We start from the raw sequence: 27,457 nt of genomic DNA on the forward strand, positions 1-27,457 counted from the left end.
AAAATGACTATCACCACCACTGCTATAATCCAAAAGTCATTTTCATTTCCTTTTTCTTTTAAAGATTTATTTATTATGTACACAATGTTCTGCCTACATGCCAGAAGAGGGCACCAGGTCTCATTACAGATGGTTGTGAGCCACCATGTGGTTGCTGGGAATTGAACTCAGGATCTTTGGAAGAGCAGTTCTCTTAACCTCTGAGCCATCTGTCCAGCCACCATAAGTCAATTTCTTTGGTAAACTTAGACACAAAAATTCTCAATGAAATTTGGCTTGTAAACTGTGTCATTAGCACATCAAGGAGATGGCTAGTGAGATGGCTTGGCAGGTAAGAATTTTTACCAGTAAGCCCAATAACTCGAGTTTGATCCCTAACCCCCCTGTGATGGAAAGAAGAAGCCAACTCTCACAAATTGTCCTTTGATCATCAAACATGTGTGATAGTATGCACATAGAATATAAATCAAAGTGAAGAATTAAATACCCATATACTATGATCAAGTTGGTTTCATTCTAGTGATGCAAATGTGTGGTTTGGCATGCAAACCAATAAATGTAATACAGCACATAAATAGAGTCAGAGGTAGAAATCATACAATCGTGACAATAAATAACAGAAAAAAATTCTTTATGCAAAAAATCCCCAAAGAAACTAGAAGCAAAAGGAACAACACTCAATGCAATTATGTTATCTATGGACAAACCTGTAGCCAACATTACACTAACTGGGGGAAAAAAAAGCACAGAAGATTTTTTCCTAAAATCAAGAATGATACTTGTGTGTCCACTATTTGTACATTTATCCAATACAGTGCCAGAAGTCTTAGCAGTAAGAAAAGAAAGAAAAAGAAATGAAAGGGTTACAAATGGGAAAGATGACAAATTAATCCCCATCATTGTGATCCTTTACCTAAAAGAATGTAAGATCCTCACCAGGAGACTTGTAGACCTAATAAGCACAAAATAGTAGGACACACTATTAGCACACAAAAGTCATTGATTGTTTATGTCTACCAATAGAGAACATCCTAAAAAAAGAAAGAGGGAAGGAAAATAATACCATTTGCTATAGCTACAAAGGCAAAGAAAAGAAAAAGCAGGGCAATAGAATGGCAACAGGGAAACCGAAACATAGAAACAAATGCATTTTAGTTAGAGTTTCTATTGCTGTGACTAAGACAAAAATTAAAAGAAACTTGGGGAGGAAAGGGTTCATTTCATCTTACATCTCTCAGGTCACATTCCACTGCTGGGGGGATTAGGGCAGAACTCAAGGCAGAAACTCAGAGGCAGGAGCCATGGAATAATGCTGTTTTCTACCTTGTTCCTCATGGCATGTTGACACATTTTTTATACCATCCAGGACCACCAGCCCAGGGGTGGTACTACCCACAGTGAGCTGTCCCCCATATTAATCACTGATCAAGAAAATACACCATAGGTTTGACTATAGACCAATCTGATGGAGGCACTTTCTCAATGAAGAATCTCTCTTCCCACATATATCTAGGGTTGTGCTGAGTTGGTAAATGCCAACCAGCACAAAATCTAACAAAAGAAGCAGAAAATATTTATAATGAAACCTTAAAACACTGGAGAAATACTTTGAAGACACTAGAAGATGGAAATATCCCTTGTGTTCATGGTTGGCAGAGCTAATATGAATATGGTCATGTTATCAAAGTTATCTATAAGTTTATTGCAATGAATATCAAAATTCCAATGAAATTCTTCAAAGAAATGAGAAAAAACTCTGTAAAGATAAACAAACAAAAACTTACTAGCCAGATCAGTTCTGAGCACAAAGGGCAATGCTAGAAGTACCACAGTCCCTGCTTTAAGATGATAACATAGCCATGATAATGAAGACAGCAGGGGAATAGCACAAAATAGACATAAAGATAGCATGATAAAGTGGAGACCTCATATGGCCATAGTGACAGTCATCAGGTTCTCAGTAGGTGCCAAAAGCATATGTTACAATAACCAGCCTCTTTAACAGTATCCAGTAACAAATTGGATACTCAAGCACAGAAGGAAAAAAATTAGATCCTTATGTCTAAAAAGCAATTCAGACTACATCATGTATCTTTATGTAAGACATGAGACTTTAAAATTACTGAAAAAAAAACATTCTAAGATATTGGCATGAGCAACAACTCTCTGAATATGTCCCTGGTAGCTCAGGAAATAATAGCAAGAACTGAAAAGTGAGACTGCATAAAATTAAAAAACTTCTGTTCAGGAAGGAAACTATTGGTAGAGTGGAGAGACAGCCTACAAAATGTGCAAATAAATTTTTTTTGCCTGATATTTATGTGATAGAAGTTAATATCCAGAGTGTAGGAAGAACAATAGCCACAAAAACAAACAGGAGAATCCAATCATTAAATGGACAAATGAAGTAAACAGTTTTCAATATTTGAAGTCCAAACGGCTGATAAATAGATGGGAAAATGTCTTAGCATTTTTAGCCATCGGGTAAGGGCCAACCAAAGCTACATAGATGGTTTATTTCATCATTCAGTATGACCATTATCAAGATAACAAATGACAAAAGCATTGGGGAGGGCATGGGCAAAAGGAATCCTTGTACTTACTACTAGTGGGATTGTAAATCAGTGTAGTTGTATTGGTTGGTCAGGAAACTAAAAATAGAGCTATCACATTAGCCAGCTTAATTGATGCCCTGCATATTCCCAAATAAATAAAAGTCAGTATACAATAAGCCTATCTGCATACCCATGTTTACAGCAGACACGTTATCATCAGTCTAGATGCCATCAGTAGATAAGTGAGTGGATGCAGAATATGTGGAATACACACTATTAAGTAGTATTCAGCCATAAAGAAGGGTGAAATGGTGTCCTTTGAGGAGAAGTGGATGTAGGCTGGAGATTACCATATTATGTGAAACAGGCCATAGGAAGACAGATGAATATTGTATTTTCCTCTTGTATGTAGAGCTAGATTTTTTAAAAGACATGGAAATAGAAGTGGAGCTCTTCTGGAAGAGGAAGGACATCAGGCTGAACAGATAAGAAAAGGATGGGTATGAATATGGTCAAAATACATTATGCACATGTATCAGACTGTCAAGATGAAACTTGTTGTTTTGTACAATTCATATGTACCAGTAACAATTTTAAGAATATTTTGTTAATTTTTATTCAATAAAGCCTAACCATATTAACTGCAGCTGTGAATCTATTGATTTTTAGTGTAGAACAACTCAATTGATTATATATATTTCCATTTCTGTTTTTTTATTATTAAGAAATCAAAGTCTACTGTTGAGTTGAGGAAAGAAAGGAGCCCACCACCATTTATAGTTAAGGATGACATAGACAGCAACCTGAAACAGCTTCTGTACCAGAAGAGGAAGGAGATGGAGCGCCAGCTTGCCAGACAAAGGGGCATACTTGAGCCCTCCATGAAAGGCAGCCTGGAAACGCTACAAGAGTCAGAAAGTATGAAATTCCTATCTTTTTCTCTTGTTGAAGCATCCAGAAAAGCTGGCATTAGCTACATTGTATATCCTAGGAAAAAGAAGAAACTATGGAAGAAAGGATTGAAATTACAGAAGCTTACACTTGTATATGAGCAGCTATCTAAGCCTCCAAAGAAATTAGAAAGGTTTGGTTTAATTTTTGTGGTTTGTAGGGGATTTTATAGTTTGGGGACACAATTTTATGATTCATTCAGTATAGTTACTGTAACTTCTCTATGGGAAACATGCTAAAATATGTAGGTATTCCATAGTATGAATATGTGAATTATTCAATTTCCTGTTTATGTCTGAAAGAATCTCTCAGTGGAAAGAAAAAAAATATAAGAATACATTTGCTAAACTGGCTTGATGCACAGGTCCAATCCCTATTCTAAGGGAATACCATCCATTCCAAAATCAAAATAGATTGCTGATATTTAACTGTTTTCAGATTTACATTTTTGTTGAGGTGTGTAATAAATATAGTAAGCTTAAATATTTTGTGGGTTGTGAGCCTTTCTTCAAGGCTCAACACACAAATGTAATTATGTTTTTACCTCAATTGGAGGTAATCATAGCTGGCATATTTTCAAAATGTGGAGGACCTGAATTGGAAAGAGCGCCAGCTCCTGATATGTTCATGTTTACTGTTTATGATACACATCCTTCTTATAACCAAGGCATCTTACAGAAGTTTCCAGAAAGCCTAGGGATGATTTCTCTTTAGAAATACTCAGGTGATAGTTTGTTAACCTCATACCCACTTGGAAAGTAAAGACTTTGCTGGTAGAAATGTTTAGTTTAATTCATTTTGTTGTTATTAACATGTGCTGGCTTTTGGGTGGGGTTGGTGATTTATTATCTTGGGACTGTGGAACTTAAAATTTGGTGGGTGACAGCAGGGACAGTGGCCAGCTGTATGTGTGTTCTCCTGTGTGCTGGTCTCTACTTGTCCACTATAGCTGGAAGACTTTAAGGTGGTTTCAGACACATTTCTCTGAGTTGAAAAAAAAATCCCTTAGGGAAAATCAGACATTTGCTGTGCATTTTTGATACATGTGTTGATTTCAAAGTATGAATTTCTGTCATCATAGTGAAAGACAAGACCACACCATTTTGACTGCTCTCCATGTGACGTCTGTCTATAGAAAGGATATAGGAGCAGATTAAACACTTTCTGGGAGTTTTTGCAATGCTTAAAGACATTTTGTCATTTTGAATACTAAGTTTCACCAATTTAAAATTTTATTTCAAAATTTATTATACAAGAGTTGAAAAAAAACCACACACTGAAATTAACCAGACTCAAAGATTGTACCAGTCAGTTGACTCCTATACAGTTAAAGTAGACATTGGGAACAGAAGCTGTGGGGCTTCACACCACTGTTTATACATTTGCTCCCAAATGTATTTCTGTGCACTCATCTACAACCTTAAATGAATAATCTATGGCATAGTTAAAACTAGAAATTCAATTTTCTTTATGTCCTCTTTTATGACCCTGTCCATTGCCTGCATTCAGTCTTACCTCATCCCCCTAATATCTAGCCTTTCTTGTTTTTTTCTGCATGTTATTCTTATGCACGTGTACATTTTAGTATGTGCATATATGTGAATGCTGTTGAGCTTTAAGGGAAACCAAAAATCACAAAATTTTCAAGACAATGGGTAGATTTAGAATGTATAATTTTAAGTGAGGTCACACAATCTAAGGAAGGAAAAAACCACGCATGTTCTCCCTCATATGTGGAATCTAGCCAGCTTTCACCATGTAGAGAAATGTATTTGCCTCTTTTAATAACCCAGCTTAAAATTTGCATATGCTGTGATATTTACAGCAGGAAGTATAGCAGGGACCTTTCTGTACTGACAGTGAAGCATCTGAATCCTGGATAGTATTTCTGTACTTTTTATGTCCTTTTAAATCTTACAAGTTAGGGAGCAACTTGATGATAATTTCATTTCCATACTTAGGACATTTTTCATTAATTTTTGTGACTAAGAAATATCATTTTTAGTCATATCATTTCCTCTTGCTGAACGACAGGCATTCTTGGCTGACTCCCTTAAAGATTCAAAGTAGATCTGTGCTTTCATATATCATATCAAGTAAAATCTTGACTCCAGAAGTTTGTTCCTGCTGAAGGTCATTTGGACAAATTAAAGTCCCAGCCTCATGCATTTCTTTTCAGTCCCCTTGAGACAGGCTGTCCATGTTACCTCCCCGCTCAGCTAGGTTATGGCAGAATGCCACATACCTGCAGTAATAGCAAGGCTTTGCTGCTCCTTTAGAGGGTATCTTTGGCTCCAAGCCCTGAGTCTCGTGACAGGCCAGTGAGGGACTAGAGGGAACCTTTGGTAGATGATGTCTTTGCTCATCTGGCATGGTTCAGCTTTTCCTTATTCTGTTTCTCTGAGAACTGGAAGCAGTTCAGTACAGGAACCAGGATATGTCAGCTATCTCTGCATCTGATTTCTAGCTGCCATGCACTAGACCCTTGGTGACCAGGCTATGCCATGTTATTTCTTAGGCTGTCGTAGATGAGCTATATTTGCTGAAGTTACTTCCAGCTCAAATATGTCTCACATCAGACCATGAAGTCAATTTTATCCTTATACAAATGGACAAATGGAATATATTGAAAAACACAGTTTAAGCAGCTGAAAATGTCCCTATTTCCTTCAACAATGTCACATGTCATCTCAAGCTACTTAGGTGTACATGTATCCCACCTTGAGAGCCTGGCCTCCCTGCATGGCGGATGGAGCAGCAGGTTAATTTACTGTGTTGTTTCTTCAAATGAGATGTCGTGAACCACACTCTTGGCTATGAAAACATGGATCTAGACTTTCAGATCATGCCTTTTTCTTCCCGTTTAATTTGGGCTATTTAACTTCAATGATCCGAGACTATAGCTTTTCCTTGTAAAAGTTCACCCATTATCTGTGTTTGTTTTTTACATTCTTCTAGAAACCTGCTGAGCAGGTTCTGGTTCCTTGTTTCCTTTAAGATATTATAATTATTTTATCAGCTAATAAGATAATACATGCTCATTGTAAAAATAAATTAGAAAATACTGCAGTCCCATCACTAAATCACCATTAACATAGTTTTGATGTGTACATGGGAGCACAGTCAAACATACCTGTGGGAATAGACTGAGCTTTATGCCTATGCATGTATGTTAAATGTGCACTTGCATGTTATATAGAGAACATGGAACTATATATTCATCAAGCTCTGACACTGATTATTTCTGTGGTATAGGTAGTTGGTGGGGATGGGTTAAGGAGAGAGTTCTCTGAGGTTTACTTTATGTCTTCAACATTGTTTGATGTTTTTCTACTGGGCATAATATCTCCATTCACTGTGAGTATATTGCAGAGCATACCAGTGGGCTCTGCACATGAAAACAAAACTGTGCTCTTTCCCAATTTCACAGTGCTGTAAAGGAAATGCATATGCATTTTAATTTCAAGTAATTATTTTATAAATGGATCTTAGAACTGATCGACCTCTGCTTTAACGCTGGCAAGTACTGTAGATGGAAGTAAGAAGCCAGCAGGTAGGGAAGGGAATTATTATTTTAGTCCAGAAGTTCATTTCTTCAGAGTAAATTTATTGAGCACCTTCTGTATACCAGATACCATTCTGGATAGGAAGCTGAGAATGAGGATAATGAGGAATGCTAACCAATCTCCTGCCTGCATAGAGTGACAGTGGCAAAGTTAACTGGTGATATTAAGAAAGTGTTAAGTATTATGAAGAGAGTAAGGCAGGGCAGTGGGAGCTGCTGTTTTAGACAGCGGGATCAGATGCCTCTGTGTCTTAGAACTGAATGGTTTTGAGGAATGGAGCAAGCATTTAAATCTCTGAAGAAAAGGTAAAAGCATGTGCAAATGCCCTGAGTTGGAGGATATGCTTGTTTTTTGGACAGCACCCAGACCAGTGTCTGGAGCACAAGAGATTGGTAAAAAAGTGAGGTCAAACAAGTGTTTGGGAGATAATACCAGGTATTGTTTTATTAGCCGTGGTAAGTGATGAATGCCGAGAAGTCTAGTCACTGGAGATGGCTTAGTGGGCAAGAATGCTTGTATAAGCATAGGAACGTCAGTTCAAATTCTCAGTACCCACAAACAAATGATGGGCATAGGTGCATGTGCCTGTAACCCAGCACTGGTGGTGGGGACAGGAAGCTCACTAGTAGTTAGCTACCATAGCTGAATGGAGGATCAGGTTCAGTGAGATACTGTGTGTTACTGATAGTTCTTCCTGCCAGCCTGCGCCCATAGCCACATCAGCCCCAAAGAAACATGCAGACACTATATTATTTATGAAACTGTTGACTAATGGCTTAGGCTTCTTATTGGGTAGCTCTGTCGTCAATATTAACCCATTTCTATCAATCTATGCATTGCCACAAGGCAGTTACACTATCTAGTCCTAGGATGGCCATTGTAATCAACACCTGGTTAAATTTACACTCATGGTAAGTTATAGCAATTTTCTTCCAGACATTTGGTTTTAGCATTGACCAGACAGGAAATGGAGATGTGGAGTGGTCACCTGTATTTGTCTTTGAAACTGGTGATGGTGCCATTGCTATGAATGCATTTGTTTCAGTGATCTGTTGGATTTTATTGTGTGTTGTCTTACTGCAGGATGGTGTGTGGTGGGATGGGGCACCTTGAGAGACTTCTGCTTGGTCTTTACTACCAGTTTGGCCTTGTCTACACTGAATTCTGTCTGAGTCACTTACTGATGCAATATTCCAAGATGAGAAAATGAATACAGGGTGGGGCCTTCATAGGTGCATTATTAGACAGTCCAAGTTAATAATACTCTCCCTATCACTTGATTAATTAATTCCTTAATTTTATTGATGTCATTGGATACTGATAAGTGTAGAGTTAGCATCTACTGACCTCCAGAAGACCTGAGTATTTGTGTTTTGAAACCTTTAGGGGAAATTTGTGGGTGCATGTATCACACGGTAGGGTACTTTTCTTGGGATCTGACCTGTGCTACAAGGCAAGTGGGGTTTTAGGCTGTTGACTCTTTTGGTCCTGATATCTGGGCAAGAGGATATAAATCTCAAACATATAGCTATTTAGTTTTATGCCCAGCAGACCTAGAAGTTTCTTGCTTATCTAAGTCAAACAATACCTTAGCAGGCTGCCCATCTGTCTTATCACCAAGAAACTGTAGCCATTTAGTTATTGCCCCAGGTCCTTGCAAAGTAAAATTCTCTTATTACCTTTCTGTTCCTGTGATTAAATGTTGTAATTGTGTCTTTGGTAACTGTTACGAGCAGTTTCTTGCCAGCCTGGTTCCACAGCCTCCTCAGTTCCAAAATAACACATGGAGACTCTATTAGTTATAAAGCTGTTAGTCTGTTACCGGAGTTTCTTATTGGCTAGCTCTATCTTAAATATTAACCAATTTCTATCAATCTAAGTGTTTCCACGTGGTCTTATCTTACCAGAGAATGGGTCCAGATCCCTTCTCTCATGTCCTACATCTTGACTTCTCTCTACTACAACTCCCAGAATTCTTCTTGTCTCCTAATCCTGCCTACCTTTCTTTCTTATTGGCCAACAGGGCTTTATTCATTAACCAATAAGAGAAACATACTAACAAAATGATATCTCCCATCATCTCCTCTTTTCTGTCTAAAAAAAAAAAAACAAAAAAAGAAGGGCTTTTGCTTTAACATAGTAACAGTTATCAAATAACTATATTTAGTTCATCAACATTATCAGGAATTAAAGAAAATATTCTATCATCTATCCTGTCTTTGTGAGTCTAAAGTCTTATAAGTAACTCATCTTTAGTCCTAACTAAGGAAAACTATAACCATAACTGTCTTAAACTCCATCAAAGACCACAGAAGAATAGTATATAAACTCTAGAAATGACAGAGACATCTTGCTACCTGATCAGTAACTTGAAGTTCTTCTGTAATGTTCCGTCTTCAGCCTATAGGCCTATAGTATGTCTGACAGACTCCTCAGCAAGGCAGGACATTTCAAACTGTCCCACTTATATTGCCAGTTTGTCAGTCACTTTCCTCTGTGTCCTGTAGAATGTCTGGCAGATTCTTCCGTGAAGCAGCAACCCTGCAGCAATGTCCATCTTGTTTTAGCAGTCACTTTTCTGTGGTTCCTGCACGTCCAATTTATACAGCATAAAGTCAAACAGTCCAGACAAGAGCCTTTTCTTGCTCAAATGGCTCGCCTTGCCATATTGGGAGTAAACTCCATAACAAGTTTCTTCAATGTCATCTTCCTTTGTGACACAGCTGGTGTTTCCAGGAGCAGTTGTGCCTCACTGTTGATGAAAACCCTAAACCATTTTAAATGCCACATTCTGTAGGTCTTTGAAAGGTTTGAAGAATGTCTATCCAATTGAAATATATTTCTATATATCTAGAAAACCTAACCAACCTAACTATAAGCTTTGACTGTCATAGGCAGCTATCTACAATCTGTACTTGACATTACATTTTTAATGTCTGTAATCTGTACTTGACAATACATTACATTTTTAAATGAGCTATGCAAATACAATACCTAAACAAGAGAATTATACTTATCACAAAAATGACCTTAAATGTGTATCAATAAATGAAAATCCATTCAAAAACAAAGTATTCATTTCTATACCATAATCCCATTTTACCTTTAAAAAAGAGATTGGTTATGATCATTAAGCATTTATAACCAACCTCATTTAGATGAAAACAAACATTTATAGACAATATTTGGGAATTTGGGCGTCGTTCTTTCCAAACTTCTTCCTGCTGGTTGGGGATGCTTTAATGCCATGGGAACCCTAAGAAGATGCATAAATTCTGGCTATAGTTTGCAAGGCTGCCTTGTCCCAGCTGTTTTGAATGTTGGATCACCTGTGACACTGTTTCAGGGGGTCTTGCTTGATCAAACCATGTTAGTCTGGAAGGAATCCACAGCTTTTCTTTTTTGTTGGAAACAAAAATAATAATTCTTTTCCACAGTAACCTGTCCTTAGACTTAAATTTTGAAGTTAAAGCATTTTAAAAAATATATAAATTGGGTTAATCCAGCAGCATTTCTTTTAGCAGTTGTTGCTGTTTCCTCAGCAGTCACACAATTCAAAGACAAGACATTAGCATACAGTATTCAGACTGTGTATTTTCCATCTTTACATGGCTTTTTTTATTACTCCATTTATTTTACTTTTATTTTTTCCTTTCTCTGTGTACTTTTGTCTGTACTGGATTCACTCTGTATACCAGGTTTACTTTGAAATCACAGAGATTTGCTTGCCTCCCCTTCTGATTGCTGGGATTAAAGGCGTGCACCACCATTGCCCAGTCATTTTTTTTTTTTTTTAACCAAATATCCTTTTTATTTTTTCTCCCAACACACTGTAAAAACCTTTTAGGTTTTACTGTATTTGAATCTTTCTTTACTGTATATCTCCACCTTTTTTTTTTTTTTTACACCCACAAGTCCTGTATCTGCTAAACAGCATTGCTAAAATTAAAGCGGTGATTGTTTTGGAGGCTGGCTTTCCAATATGGCAGGGGTATATTTACTGCCAGCACTGAGAGCTGTGTTCACTGCCTTGGTATATGCTACCATCAAGCAGCATGCTGCCAGCTTGGAGATGTGGCCACTGCCACCACCAGCTGTTGTACACACAGTTCAATTGTAAACAGGGCCTCTTAAATGTGCCCTGCAGTTTTTTCTGCTTATGCAGTGTCAGGGAACTTCACTTAAAGAAGCAGCATGAGTCTCTGCTTGTCTCTAGCAAAACAGAGCCCGCCCAAGAAAAATGCTGCGACCAAGAAGACTTGCTTGCCTCGGTTCTTTTGTTTCTAAAATCCCTTTTTAAGCTTTTGTCAAGTTTTAAGTGGAACTTCTTAGTACCCACATTGCAGGTGCCATTTTGTTATCAGCACTTTCTGCCAATACTGGTCCCAGGGCTGTGTCAGCCTTGAAATAACACACAGAGACTCTATTAGTTATAAAGCTATTGGAAAATGGCTAGAGCTTCTTATCGGCTAGCTCTGTCATAAATATTAACTAATTTCTATTAGTCTAAGTGTTTCCACATGGTCTTATGTTACTGGAGACAGGATCTGGACCTCTTACATCTCTCATGTCCTACATCTTGACTTCTTTCTACTACAGCTACCATAATTATCCTTGTCTCCTAGTCCCACCTATCTTGGTTTCCTATTGGCCAACAGGGCTTAATTCATTAACCAGTGGAGAAACCTATTTACAGAATGACATCTCCCATCAGGTGACTGCAATGACAAGGCAGCTTTAGCTGGGATTTGCCACTGCACAATCCTATTAACCCCGCTGTGACTATTGAACCAGATCAGTTCCTTCCTGGTGCTCCATTCATTCACCTCTGTCTTAGCATCTATAGTGTTTCTATGTAAGTCCCCATTTTCTGTTTTCTCTCCATGGGTTAGATCTCAATTAAGGATACCACACTTTACAGATAAGTTCTCAGTCCCCTGAGGCTTAGAGCTCACTTTCCTGTGACAGTGGTTCTTGGATTGTGTCCTTGAATCAGTGTGTCTATGGAAACTTGTCAGGGTTCACAAACACTAGGTCTCCACCCTACACTTTTTGAATTAGAGATTGTGAAGGGCCCCATGTCTGCATGTTAGCAAGCCTCTTAGGCCTTACATATGCATGGTAACTTCTAAGATCATTTGCTGGGCATTGTCAGGTATTGTAACAAAGGCTGAACTAACTAGGGTCAGCAGCCACTAATCTGAGGACACATAGTAGAGGATGGCTTTGAGTGGATAAGGAACTGGAAGCTATGGCTTTGCAAGAATATTCAGATCTCACAGCCCAGAGACTTTGGGGAGTGCACAGATTGTGTAATTCAATTGTAGGTATGAGGCAATGTGACAGTGTAGTCATTGAAAGCTATTTATGCAGGGAGAGATCACATCTCACAGATGAGGGATGTGACTTCTCTGAGCTGGTTTCTTCTGTTAGTTAAGGTAAGTGGAGTTTGGGGATAAATCATTTTTCCCTATGTCTGATTATTTCAGTTTTGAGTTTATTTCATAGCTTGGTGTACCTAAGGGGTTTGTACTCTTAAGAGGTGCTGCCACTATTCTCTTTTAAAGTGCTTCACTCAGCCCTCATCAGAGAAGCTTCGTCCTGCAGTAGATGGGAACTAACACTGAAACCCACACACAACTGGACAATGTGCAGGGAATGAGAGACTGTGGAGTGCTTAGTCTTAAATTGGATGTCTGTGTGAAAGAGGAGGCAGGAAAATCATCAGAGCCAGAGGTGATGGATGACTGCAAGGAAATACTTTCATATGAACACAGAGACTGTGATAGCACACACAAGACTTGCATGGGTTCAGGGAAGATGGTGGTCCCAGCAATGAGAAAGGGGAGTGGACACAAAGTCCCATTCTTAACCAGGAAGCTATTTGCAACTGATAGCTGCTGGGAAAAGGAAAATAAATTTTCTTCAATGGAGTGTCACTGGGTATATCAACCATACCACAGGAGTAGCTGGCCAACACACAAAGAACTCAGTGATATTCTCTGTGGCCTTTTTTGTTTCATTTTGCTTTGTTTTTGCACTTTTTGTCTTACATTATTTCTGTTCTTTTTTTTTTTTTCGCTTTGTTTTGCTTTCTCTTTGTTGGGAGAGAGAGAATTAAAGAGAATGAACATGAAGTTGGGTGGTTAGGTGTGGAGGATCTGGGGAAGGAAAAACATGATAACATGTTTTATTAAAAAAAAATTTCAAGTGGCCAAATGATTCTGTAGTTGCTCTTTTCATCCTAGCAATTGATTCATGCCTAACCTTACAGTCTCTTGCCTCACTTGAACACTCCATGCCATGTGTTACCTGGGTCCTGGTTTTATGCAATCCTGTCTATTTCCAGAGCTCCCCTCTAGTGCAATATATTTACTAGCTAGAGTGCATTCTCAGATTAAGATAATTTGGGAGCATATGACAAAGGTTTGGGGTAAAGGGAAGCCACGATTAATGCAGTATCCAGGGGATACCCAATTTATTTTCTACACTAACTTTAAGAAGATAAACAGGGAGTAATTACTAGACCCTGGGAGAAAACAGTTGCATAGGAAAGGTTTTTTTTGAAGTCCTGATCTTCAGTCAAAGGTTATATCCAGTAAGAGGCAACCTACCTTGGAGGACCCTAGAACACAGATACCTTGACTTCATTTTCCTATGTCCCTTCCTTGAGGTTTCTTTAGAGAAAGCAGAGAACAGGGGTTCTGTGGATGTAGTCTGTATTAGTTCCCCAGGCCAGAGAACAAGGTAAAGAAGGAGAGATATACAAAACACGTGGCACAGAAAGCCTTTCTATGGGTGGTACTTGATTAGAAATCTGAACAGAGGAGCCAGGTAGTCAGTGGGCTAAGAGGTGCACTGCCTTGGAGATTTCCTAAGGGGATTCAGCTGAAGAACAGAGAGAAAGAGACAGTGGTATCTCAGTGGTCTGTGCTGAAGCTTCTAATGTCACATCTTGAAGGTGGTGGTGAAACCTTATGTTCTAAATACACATTTCTGAAAATAAGCACCCAAATGGCACATGGAAGATGTGTTAAATAAAGGACAAGAGTAGAAGCAGAAAGTTAAGTTACTGTATGGCTTTGGGTTCCTATTTCTGTGATGAAACACCATGACCAAACGTAACTTGGGAAGGAAATTTGGCTTACTCATCCACCTCACTGTTTGTCAATGAAAGAAGTCAGGACAGGAACTTAAACAGGGCAGGAACCTGGAGTCAGGAACTGATGCAGAGGCCTTGGAGGGGTGCTGCTTACTGGCTTGCTTATTGCGGCTTGCTCGGCCTGTTTTATTATAGTACCCAAGACCACCAGCAGGGGTGGGGGTAGTGCCAACCATGATTGACTGGGGCTAATTAATTGCTGATTAAGAACACAGCCTACATCTTGCCTACAGTCAGTCCTATCTCTTGGAGGCACTTTCTCAATTGAGGTTCCCTACTCTAAGATGGCTTTAACTTATTTCAAGTAACACAATACTGTTCAGCATACTGCCCTCCAGGCAGAACAGATGAGACTGGCTTACACTAGAATGTGGAATGGAGATTATATGAAAGGAATAAAGGAATAGGAGCTTTTCCAAATTTTACTCTCCTACTTTGACACCATGACTTTCTTACAATGCAGAATCAGTAAATAAAGATGGGGCTAAAACTTTTTTCCCTCAACTTCCAGTAGAATGTCTTTATCCTGTCTCCCCTACCTGCCATATTACCATAATATATCCAGTGCTAATAAATGAAAGCTGTACTTCCAATTTGAGAAGGAACCTATATCTTTGGAAAGCATCTGAATGATCATGTTTCATAGTCTACTGAAGAAATAAACTTGAAGTTCTCAATCCTCAATCTTGGTAGCCTTTAGAAGAATCATTTCCTTTATTTACTCCCCCCCCCCCGCCCTTCCTAAATTCCCCATTGCAGTCCTCCTGGTAGAAGATGAGGTTGTCAATTAGATCAGAAAGGAGTACTGTTATCCCAGCGTCTATGGAGGCTGCTGCATTAAAAATGCATTTTCTTTAGTTTATAGAGATTTTCATATTGTGTTATGGTTCTAATGATTGGAAAAGTCAACTTGGATTACATAAGCTAGCAATTTTGATAATAGAAAAAAATAGTAACTTTTGTGTGTGGATGAGTTGAATTATCATGTTTCTGTAATTAAAAATTAATCATTCTTTTTGAAACTAGATCAGCATCTCATGGAATACTTCCTGGACAGAAAAAATATTTCCTCAAAGTTCCATTATACGAACAACAAATAAGGTCTCCCAGTGTACCTGAGGTTTTAAATTTTGATCAATTTGCTCAAAGTAAAGGAGGAATACCAGAAAATACTGATCCTTTGACATGGGTTGTTGAGACATTTGCTAAAGACAAACCTCAGAAAACACCTGCACCAGTTGTATATGTTAAAAAAGATGCCCCAGAGCCAGTGGCAGACCTCCCCAAACTAGAATTAAGTGATCATATAAAGTGTGATCTTCCACAAGAAGTCATTCAATATTATGAATCTGAAGTGGAGAAATTGACTCAAGAAATAAAAAACGAGAAGCAAATTCCTGTGTTTGCATATTGTAGGCGTGGAGCTATTTATAGGAAACTGGGAAAGTTGCAAAGTGCTATGAATGACCTACAAGAAGTAAGTTTTAAAAATAAAAATAGCATAATTCACCATTTACATTGCTTTTATTTATACAGTATTTTTTTTTTTGTTAAGATGTTGAATAGCAAATGATTGTAGTACAGTTTATGGGATTGTGAAATACAAGTATTGGCATTTTTGAATGCTTATTTAAAACATTTTTTGAGTGGGGAGGTTTTGTGCATGCATGTAAAGCCACTGGTATTCATGATGTTTGAGAAACTAATTTGATAGTGTTTTTTTTTCCTTCAGAAAATCAGCTTATCTCACTCTCTTTACACATGTGTTTTGCAGACCATATTTGTGGAGCCATTGTTTCTAAATGCTTATTGGCACAGACATTTCATTTATCTTTTCCAAGACAAAATTAATGATGCTTTGGATGACTTGAACATTATAAATAAATATAATAAAAACAATGCAGGTGGGTTGCATATGCAGACAGTTGCATTACACATCTTTTTATCTCAGCTTTTCCCATTATATTTGCCATTTTATTATAAATAAAAATAAACTGATAGGTAGAAGTCCTGTAAGGGTGGTGTGACTGCTTCAGCTTTGCATTGCTTTCAAGTAACTCATCAAGTTTATGTTTATTCTCTGGAGATCTGTTTCAGCACACTTCCTTTCAATTATCTCACAAGGAGAATACGGACCTGAAACTGTAGATGGAAGGTGATTTATAAGTCTTCTTGACCACAAGTTTCTGCATGAGAGCTGTGTTATTGTGAAGGCCTTATAGTGGATGCAATCCATGCTTTTGCCATATGTACTGCTTTCTAACTGCCTTGTTGTCTAGACACAGAACTTTCTAGAAATGTAGAATTGTCATAGCCATTTTTGAATCTCTGGCACTGACATATCCACATGATATAGCAGAAGATAGCTGAACTTTTTCTGATCTGTGTTGTGCTTAAAGTCCATATGAATCTGTGTCATTCAAACCTAACCTTTTACTACAATTGTTAAGACTGAAGCACTTTAAACAGATGTAGAGGTGAGTGGTAATGTTGCCCACTTCAGAGTAAGACTACTTGAAACTACAAAAGAGCATTCAGACTTTGAGAACAAATTGGGTGTGGAATTTAAGAAAAATGAGGTAGAGTATAGTAGTGGAAGCTATTCTAGGACTGCAGTTTTGGGGTGGGATTGCTGCTTTCAATTCTCACAGTTAAAGATTGCAAAGTGGAGTTTTACCTTTCATCTTTAGAGGCGTACTTGTCAAAGGCAGAGATTTTCAGGGAGAAGGACATCACATTGGCAATTCTGAATTACAGTCAGGCAATTAAGTGCAGGCCCAAAGATGCGGACCTCTATTTCAAGAGGGGGGAGATGTATGAGACGACAAACAGAGTGCTGGCCATTGATGACTTTTCAAAAGTAAGTTTCACGATACCCCGTGCTCCCATTTATAGAGTTTTGTATTGCAAAAGTTCTTTTTAGGTTTAATTGTTTTAAGAATGTTTGGCATGCATGTATGCATGTGAACCAAGTGCATGTCTGGTACCTGCAGCCGTCAAAAGACCATCAGGTCTCTGGAACGGGAGTTACAGATGGTGACAACATGGGTGCTGGGAACCAAACCTCAGGTCTTCCACAGGAGCAACAAACGACTCACAACCACCGAGCTGTCTCTCCAGCTCCCTTGCAAAAGTTTTTAAACAGTTATCACATGTTTTGTATAGTCAAACTAATTATAAGTTAGGAACTAGCACTTCCATTGCTGCTAATGCTGTTATCACCAATTTTGTGGAAATCAAATGATAGCTGTGAATGAAATATTGAGGGAACACTAAAGAAGTTTCAACTTTTCTAGTTCTCTATTCTTGGGCTCAGAAATGTGGTTTTAAAGACCTTTGAAAATTGCCCTTTCTCTTAAGTAATAGAAGAAATTGCCTTCTCCTTTTATTAAACTCTTGAATAGCTCATGCTCTCTTCACAGAACCTACCAGTTCTAGAAGAGGCTGTGATCTCAGATTGATTCACTCTTTCATTCACTCCCAAGTATTTGTTGACTGAGGTACTGCATGATGCAGTAGATACATGGCAAATGATATAGAAATGTTTCTGAATTATACAGATTCCAAAGAAAAGTTACTTAAGGGAGATATAAACACAGGCATGATATATAAAATTACGATGGTGTCATGAAGGAAAGAAGGTTGGAGGAAAGTATCTGAATTTGTTAGTAGGTATTAGTATACCTGCAAGGAAGCAAGCTTTTGGTTGAATCATACCCTGAGGCTGTAGCAAGACTTTCTGATCTACTGACTTTTAATTACAAATCTTAGCCCTGAGTGCAATAGACAAATTAAAAGAAATTACTTAAATTATTCATTTGTGCATGTTCCCAGTGGTTTAGCTTGACATATTCCTAGTTGTACTTTTTAAAATTCATGGCCTATTTTTTCATTAATTGCTATCACATGAATATGTATATTCCAAATTAAAACTTGTTTAGTCTGTATAATGTTATATGTATTTTGTGAAGGCTGCCATTTGATATTGGATAACCAATTGATGGCTCTTCCCTAGAGATGAGGCCTCATGATCTTTCCCCTATCATCATTGCCATGTCTGTTATTGTTGTCTTTGTTCAACTCATGTTCAGGGTGAGACTTAATAGGGGTAGCTTCTGACATTACTAGGAGACACAGAATTTTTTTTAATTTATTTTTTTATTTTTATTTTACATATCAATTCCAGTTCCTTCTCCCTCTCTTCCTCCCTCCCTCCCTCCCTCTTCCCCTCTCTCCCACCCCCTCATGCCCCCTGACCACCCTCCCCTCCCACCTCCCCCCATTCCATATGTAGGGTGATGCCCTCCAGGAGGGGGTCATCTAAGTCTTTCAAGTCATTTGGAGTAGGGACTAGGACTTCTCTCCTGTTTCTAGGTTAAGGGAGTATCCCTCCATGGGGGATGTGCCCCCAAAGTCCTTTTGTATACCAGGAATACATCCATCCTGGTTCCATTATTTGAGGTCCCTTAAAATGCTCAGGCCTTCTAGCTGAGACCCATATTCAGGGTGTCTGAGTCAGTCCCATGCTGGATTCCCAGCTATCAGTCTGGGGGCCCATTAGCTCCTCCTTGATCAGGTCAGCTGTCTCTATGTGTTTCTTCAGCCTGGTCTTCTCCTCCCTCTCTGCATCTGGATTCCAGTTCGGCTCAGTGTTTAATTGTGGGTGTTTGCTTTTGTTTCCAACAGGTACTAGATGAGGGCTCCATGATGGTGGATAAGTTAGTCGTCGATCTCATTATCAGGGAAGGGCATTTATGGTAGCCTTTCCACTGTTGCTCAAATATATATATATATATATTTGAATGATAGAGAGAGAGAGTCCATAAAAGAGGGAGCCATTATAGGTTTAATGAGAAAACTGAACCAAGAGAAATGTCCACAGACCTACAAGACTGACCCTAAGTAACAATTTGAGACACAGAAATTTTATCAGTGAAAGTTACATTGATCAAAGCTTTGGCTTCCTGTATTTACTGTTTGTCTTTTCTCATGGATGATATTCCCTCTTAAGAATTTGGTGGTGGTACATTTCTTAATATAATCTTTAAACACAAATCTGAAAGTTTTAGCATCTCAAAGTGGGTGTCTCTTAGTAATTGGCAGTTGAATACACACCCGTCTTAGTTTTTATCCTCATTGTGTAATATGTCTGCACCCTCACTCCACTCTAGTGTATTTACTACGATCCCCAAAGAACAGATGCATTAATGAAGCGTGCCATGTATTATTTTGAAAATGAAAACTGGATTGGAGCCATACAGGATTTTACAGCTCTATTAACGCTTGAGCCACGAAATTGTCATGCAAGGTATGAATTATCTTAGATGTAAATTTCAAAATGACTTATTCTTTAAATATATTTACAGGAAAAATTGCTTGACATAATCTGACAGACATTTTAAAACAATGAGCTAATTTTCAGTGTCAAGTTATTTCTTTTCATTTCCAAGTGTCAACAACTTTGTAACTGTGTAAAGTATTGGTTATCATCCATAATTTTCTTCTTTACATTTCCTTTTCATTTATTGCCTTCATATCTGCTGAATACAGACATCTGTTCAAATATTTTTCTGTAATATCTTATTGTAACTAGTATATTAAGCTTCTCTATTTCTTTCTTGTTTTTTATTTATTTTATTATTTTATTATTTCTTTCCTTTTAATGAAAACACACTTTTCATATAATATTTTCTGATTACAATTTTCCCTCTTTTCTTCCTAGTTCAGTCCCACTTCCCCTCCTACCCAGATCCACCCCTTATCTGTTTCTTATTAGAAAACAAACAGGTTTTGTAGTGAGTATACACTCTGTCCTCACCTGTGGCACTGATCACGCTCATTGGGGGATGGGGACGGGCAGACCTGGGAGACCCCCTCCATCCCCTGAGAGTGCTCTCTTGCTTGCTGGACAGGAAGAGAGAGCATGTTGAAGTATCCCTGGGACCAGAAACCTGCTGGAGTTCATCTGTTTCTGTTGTAAGTTATTATTCCCTGAATAAACATCTATTCAGCCTGTTTTTCCCAATCCTTATTAATCCCCAATAAGGTTTCTAAGGGATAATAATAAAATAAGATAAAAACAAAAGCTAACACATAGGAATAAGACAAAACAAACAAATACACAGAAAGAAACAAGCCCCAGAAAAGGCACAAGAAATATACATATATACAAACACACACACACACACACACACACACACACACACACACACACACACACGTAAACTTCTACTGTATTAGGTTTCCATAACACCACCTTAAGAGGCCCTTAATTTTAGCTGTCTTTCCTAATATTCCCTCCCTCACCACCCTATTCCAATTCCTTCTCCACTCGATTCTCCCATCTATAACTATGTATTCTACTTCCCTTCCCTAGGGAGATCTGTCTGTCCTTCCCCAGCCTCTTACTCTATACCTTTCCTCTGTGGTTCTACAGATTATAACTTGCTTGTCATTGACTTAACAGCTAATAACCATGTATAAAGTGGATACATATCATATTTGCTTTTCTGGGTTTGGGTTACTATACCTAGGATGATTTTTTTTTCTAGTTCTGTTCTTTTATCTGAAATGATGCCATTTGTTTAACAATGGAGTGATATTCAACTGTGTAAATGTACCATATTTTATTATCTATTCATATGTAGAAGGACATATAGGTTGTTTCCAATTTCTGGATCTTATGAATAGGGAAGCAGTGAACCCCAAATTTTATTGATCGTTTCAGTGTTTTCTTAATATTACTCTTGTCTCTACATTATTTTAGATCTATTCAATTTGTATGTGCACTTTGTTTGAAATATACGTTATTAAACTTAGAGTATTAATTTTCAAATGTGATTTTGTTTTAATTTTCAATAATATTTGTATATATTATAAAGTGAAATGAGGTGTTTATTCATTTGCAATGATTAAGTCATACTAACATGCCTATTACATTACATCCATCATTCTTTATGGAGGTTGTCAATCCTTTCAGTGTTTTGAACTATATGACCCATAACTGTTAACTATAATCACCATGCTGTACAATAGATTCATGGATCTCATTTCTCCTCACCAATACCTTGTACCCTTTGGTCAGCATGTTTCTTTTTCCTTCCACTCTGCACTCCAGCCTGTGGTAGTCAGGACTCTTGCTCTCTGCTTTTACCAGTTTGTTACATTTAGGTTCTGGGAAGTCAAGTCATGTGATATTTATCTTTTCCTGCTTGATTTATTTCCCTTAGCTTAATGTCTCCAGGTTAATTCCTGATGTTAAATTTGATAGAATTTCACTTTGTGAAGGCCAAATTGTGCACTCATCACTGTGTGTATTTATGTATGTATGCATCACAGAGTGGGTGGAAATAATAGCATATGTATATGTCACAGAGTGGGTGGATATATTTGTAATCCATGCAACTCATAAAAGGCTAATATCCAAAACACACAAATAACACAAATGATTGAGTATCAAGAAAATAATTTGACTTGAAAAATGGGCACAGGACCCAAGTACATATTCCTTAAAGGGTAATCAACAAAACTTTAAATATGAGAATGTATGTCTGTGCACCACATGCATGCCTGGTGTCCTTAGAGGTCAGAAGAGGACATCAGATCTCTTGAAACTTGGGTTCCAGATGACTGTGAGTCACCATGTGGGTACTGGGAATCAAACTTGGGTCCTTTGGAAGAGCAGCCAATACTCTTAACTACTGACTCATCTCTCCATCCTCTTATAATTATTAATATTTCTTTTTTGTTTTTTTGAGACAGGGTTTCTCTGTGTAGCTTTGGAGCCTATCCTAGCCCTCACTCTGTAGCCCAGACTAGCTTTGAACTCACAGAGATCTGCCTACCTCTGCCTCCCGAGAGCTGGGATTAAAGACATGCATCACCACCACCTGGCTTCTCATAATTATTTTAAAAGATTTTAGACTTGTGTTGATGTGTATTATGATACATGAACAGATTTTTTTTCAGATGGGAACCAATGATATATTTACAGAATAATACTTTCATCATTTTTTTTAATCAATTTATCCATTTGTCTATCATCTATCTATCTATTATCTATCTATCTATAATGGATCTGATGTAGTACACCGATTTGTTTAAATGACTCTTGTATTATTAGGATACCCCACTTGGTGACTGATGGGAGATGTCATTCTGTAACTATGTTTCTCATATTGGTTAATGAATAAAGCACTGCTGGCCAATAGGAAAGCAACATAGGCGGGACTAGGAGACAAGGAGGAGAGAGGAAGGAGTAGGGAGGAATCAAGATATAGAGACTTGAGAGAACAGAGGTCCGGGCCCTCTCTCTGGTAAGATGAGACCACATGGAAATACTTAGATTAATAGAAATGGGTTAATATTTAAGACAGAGTTAGCCAGTAAGAAACTAGTAACAGGCCAACAGCTTTATATCTAATACAGCGTCTCTGTGTGTTATTTGGGGCTGGCGAAGTGGTGGGACAAGGCTGGCAGGAAAAACATACTCCTAACAGGTGATCATGTATAATTCTTTTAATATGATGTTACATTCAGTTTTCTAATATTTTGTTGATGATTTCTACATTTATTAACATGTGTAAGAAACTGGTCAGTGGATTTCTTCTGTTGTCTTTCATGGCTTTGATAGTGGGAAAACATTGGTAAATGACTAAGTGTTTGTTGAGGGAGCGAAGAAAGGATAGACTTATGCTTTAATATTTGGTTGCATTTATCTGTGGTGCCTCTACTCTTAGCTATTTTTAAAATTACTATATTAGTATCTTCACCTGTCAGTGGTTATAAGGGCCATATATTACTTCTTGAGCCAATCTTGGTAGCTTGTGTATTTCTAGGAAGTTGTTAATTTTATTTAGGCTATTGTCATACTTACTGGGGTAACAGATTATCTGCAACTGATCAGTTTACCATCATCAGTTTACACTTCCACCAACAATGAGTAGAGTTCTTACCCAATATCCTTACCCAGAAATGGTTGTAATTTGTATTCCTGATAACAGTCACTCTGAGCAGTACTGATACACTCTCTAAGCATTATAGGAATATATTCATATATATGTGTGTGTATGTACATATTATATACACACACATACAACAACAACAATTAATGAAAGAAAGCTGTGACTTTTAAAGAGAACAAGGAAGGGAATATGAGGGGGTTAGAAGGGGGAAAAGTATAATTATATTGTATTCTCAAAAATGAGATAATAATGAAATAAAATAAATAAGAATATTTATTGACAATTTCTGTCGAGAATTTAGTTCTGTAGTCCATTTTTTGATTAGATTGTTTTCTTTTAAGTTCTTTATATATTCTATACACTAATACTGTATTAGATACATAGCCAGAAAAGATTTCCTCCTATTAGGCAGGTTGTCTCTTTAATCAATTACTATTTCCTTTGCCGTACAGAATTTTAAAATTTCATTAAATCCTTTGTGTTGGTTGCCATCTTTATTTTCCAAGTGTATAGAAATATAATAAAAAAGTCTTTATTTATGCCTGCATCTTACAATATCTGCATATTTTTCTCTAGCAATTTTATATTTTCAGGCCTTATGTGAGCATCTTCAATCCATTTAGAATTGATGTTTATGCAGCATAAGAGATATGGATCTAAGTTCATTTTTGACTTAGATATCCATTTTTTCCAGAACTAGTTGTTGACATGATTGTTTACCTCTATTTCTATTTTATAATACAAACTTCATCTCAGGAATTTTCTACTTTATCAAAATGAAGTAAGTCTCATGTCTTCTCTTAGAAGCATGCTCTTTTAGTACTGGGGTAACAATATCTGAAACAGAGAAGTTTATATTTGATATGTTATTGTTCTTCAAAAGTTGGATGGAACTAACCTCCAAAGTTACTCGACTTCTGTCCAGTAGAGGTCTTTTGAAAGCAACAGGCATCTTGAGACTCTTGAAGAAAGGATATTTCATCTTCATGAAATGTCTCATTCATGTCATAATACATCAAAATTTTGTATTTATTCTTTGAGGCAGTCTCTCTATGAAGCCCTGGCATTTAAGACTAGAGATCCTCCTGCCCCTGCCTCCCAAGTGCTGGTATTTAAAGGTGTGTGCTACCCAGTTGCTTCTGAAAGTCCCTACAGCATCAACCTTTTGAGTTGCTCTTGTCTCATGCCATCAGTCCACGTAGATACTCCAAACATGTAACCGCTGATGTAATTTTTATTCCTACTGAATGAGTATTTCAATCACTCCTGAGCTCATACCTGGGACATTATACTACCCTGTTGTGTCTCTGGAGTCACAGGCTTTGACTATCACAAAATAAATGATCACTAGTCTCTAAAGCTTTTCTCAGTGGCCCCCATTTGCTAATGGGATAAAGACAAATACTTTAAAATAACAGATGTGTCTTTGTGATGAGACAAGCCTTTCTTATAATACCTTGGCCTAACCTTTATATTTTTCTCCACCTCAGTTCTTTTGTGCCAATATTGCTTCTTTCATGAAAAAGAAAACCCAGAATATATCAATAATAAAGAATAAGTTTCTTTTACAGGATTTAAAAAAGCTATCTCCCCTGTAAAAGAAGTGAGATAAATTTAATAACCATTCAGCTATATTAGAAACACAATTAAAAAGCATATTATTATGTACAAAATGTCCCCTATAAAATTTATGTTGTTTTGATAGCAACATCATGACTAAACTCCCTTGAATAGCAAAGAAAAGGAATCAGAAATTAGGTGATAGGTTTAACAAAAAGAGAAAATATCTATTTTGCAGTACATATTGAAATGTTCTTCTTTTTTCTAGGACAACCAGAGGGAGAGCATATTTTAAAAAGAGCTTATATAAACAAGCAACCCAAGACTTTTCTGTTGCCATTCACTTAGATCCTAACAATTGGTTGGCACTGTACTACCGAGCCTGCTTATTCAGGAAGAGTAGTCCCCTCAGAGCACTTCAAGACTACAGTGTGTCAGGTACCCAGCTGTGCATGTGTGAGCGTCTGCTATGAGGATCAGCTCAGTGTCCTGGATTGGAATACTAATGCTTGTTCACTCATGCAATGTGTACATGAAAGCCTAGTACTGTAGATACTTACATTCTTAAAAATATTTGTTCTGTGTATGTGTGTTGTTCTCATGTGTACATGAGTACACATATGCATAGAGGACAGAGGACAACTTCAGGAGTTGATCACTTTTCAAACTTTTATTATTTTCTTTTCTCCCACTTTTAAATTTAATTTTACTATTTTTTTTTTTTGTGACATGGTCCTTCACTGGCTTCACTAAATAGGCGAGGTTCTGTGGTCAGCAAACCTAGAGGTCCATTCCATTCTCCTCAGTGTCCCCAATGCTGAGATGGCCATGCCAAGTTTACCCCACCTCTCCCCATGGTCTCTGGGGATAGAACGTGTGTTCTTGTGTTTCAAGGCAAACACTTTCCAAAGGTATCATCCTTTCCTCCTAAATACCTTCTATATGCTGAGAGGAACCTCATGTTTCATGTCTATTTTCAAGGGCTTTTGGGAAAGAGGGCTGAAGATTACTGTTCACATCTCTTTTTGTCTTTGCATCTCATTTCTGCTCATAGCCAACCCATCTCAGCTTCTCCTGTCCTTGCTCTGGCCTTTGCTTCCTCAGATTTGACTTTTCTCAGTTCACCCCTTGTTTCTCAGCTTGGCACCACAATGTGTCCTGTGTACGAGTGGGACTCTCACTCAGCGCTTCAGATTTGAAGAGTCCTGCAGGCTAATATGGCTCCACTGATCTGGTCCACCCAGAGAATCCTTTCCTCTATTCTTCTCTAAAAGACTTACCCTTGTTTGCCCCCCAGCAGCCTCCCATCCTGGAAGCTGTCGTAACAATTCAAAGTCCCTACTATTAAATTATTCAGAAAGACCAGCTTGATTTTAGTCTAACCCTTTCCCATACATCATCCCAAGGATTTAAAGCATCCACCATTAAAAGAAGACTCTATACTGATAATGTTTGACATTTATGGGCCATTTCAATACTGTCTGAGCACTGTTGTGGGTACTATATATGGGATATTTCAATGAATACTCAGATAATGGTGTGAAGAATTTGTTATCATCATCCAAATATTTTACTGATTAAAACAAAGTCTAGAGTAGTTAAATCTCTTGAATACTTTTTTTTCTATAAGAACATTTATTTATTTATTTATTTATTTATTTATTTATTTATTTATTTATTTATTTATTTATACAAGTACCACAGTAGAGCCTTTCCTAGCTGGCCAATCATACTGTGAACTGAGAAGCAAGAGTGTCTTCAAGTTTTGAACATTTGTTTCATTAGCATTGTCATTGCTAACAATGGCTATAGCCTCTCAAGTCCAGTTTGGAGAAGTAATTGTGAGGGTGAGGGTGAGTCTCTCTGTGTGTGTGTGTGTGTAAGAGAGAGAGAGAGAGAGAGAGAGAGAGAGAGAGAGAGAGAGAGAGAGAGAGAGAGAATTACCTCAATCTAAAATGGACTTGAGAAGCTTAGAAAATATGCATTGAATCTTACAAAAGCCTCTATATTATCACTATCATATTTTTGATAGGGACTTGTCAGGTGAATTCTAAGCTGGGTACTGCTGAGGGCCACTCACCTGCAGTGGAGGTTGTTTTTGTCATAGGCCAAGTTGACCACTTCAATTAGCATATGTAGTCAACGTGTTTATTCATCATGTTCTTGCCTTAAATATTCTTTTTGAAGCTGCCTATCTATGTAGATTAATAGACCTGTCATCTGCCATATGCCTTATTCTGAACCAGTACACCCACACCTAGTCTTTGGTCCTTAATTATTCTTAATGATTTGTGGTAATAATGAGCTACTGTGAGAAAGGGCATCCTTTCATCAGCTGTTACATTCTAGACCAGCCTTTGCCATTGACATATCTTAGTCCCTGTCAGTGTACTGTACCCTTTAGGACCTTAATTTCTTCATTTTTAAAGTGACTAGAGTGTCTGAGTCTACCCCCATGTCTAAAGAATTTGTGAACCATATTAGCCACAGTATTACTAGTTAGCATTTTGTGTGTGTGTGTGTGTGTGTGTGTGTGTGTGTGTGTGTGTGTGTGTGTGTGTGTGTTCTTTGAGACAGGGTTTCTCTGTGTAGCCCTGGTTGTTTTGGGACTTATTTTGTATATTAGGCTGGCCTTGAACTCATGGAAATCTGCCTGCCTCTGCCTCTCAAGAGCTGGGACTAAAGGTATGTGCCACCACC

General features: G+C 37.7%; 1 protein-coding gene across 1 annotated transcript in view; it reads left to right on the top strand.

The window, feature by feature from the left end:
* The window catches only part of Ttc6 (tetratricopeptide repeat domain 6), a 164,202-nt gene that overhangs the window by 99,799 nt on the left and 36,946 nt on the right, over window positions 1-27,457 (top strand). Inside the window, exons 11-16 of the mRNA XM_051196046.1 lie at window positions 3,281-3,639; window positions 15,261-15,711; window positions 16,009-16,138; window positions 16,925-17,094; window positions 19,406-19,542; window positions 25,026-25,195. Coding sequence (XP_051052003.1) covers window positions 3,281-3,639; window positions 15,261-15,711; window positions 16,009-16,138; window positions 16,925-17,094; window positions 19,406-19,542; window positions 25,026-25,195 — 1,417 coding nt within the window. The remainder of the gene's footprint in view (window positions 1-3,280; window positions 3,640-15,260; window positions 15,712-16,008; window positions 16,139-16,924; window positions 17,095-19,405; window positions 19,543-25,025; window positions 25,196-27,457) is intronic.

The sequence above is a fragment of the Phodopus roborovskii genome, unplaced genomic scaffold (assembly GCF_943737965.1).
Source record: "Phodopus roborovskii unplaced genomic scaffold, PHOROB, whole genome shotgun sequence".
NCBI classification, from domain to species: Eukaryota; Metazoa; Chordata; class Mammalia; order Rodentia; family Cricetidae; genus Phodopus; species Phodopus roborovskii.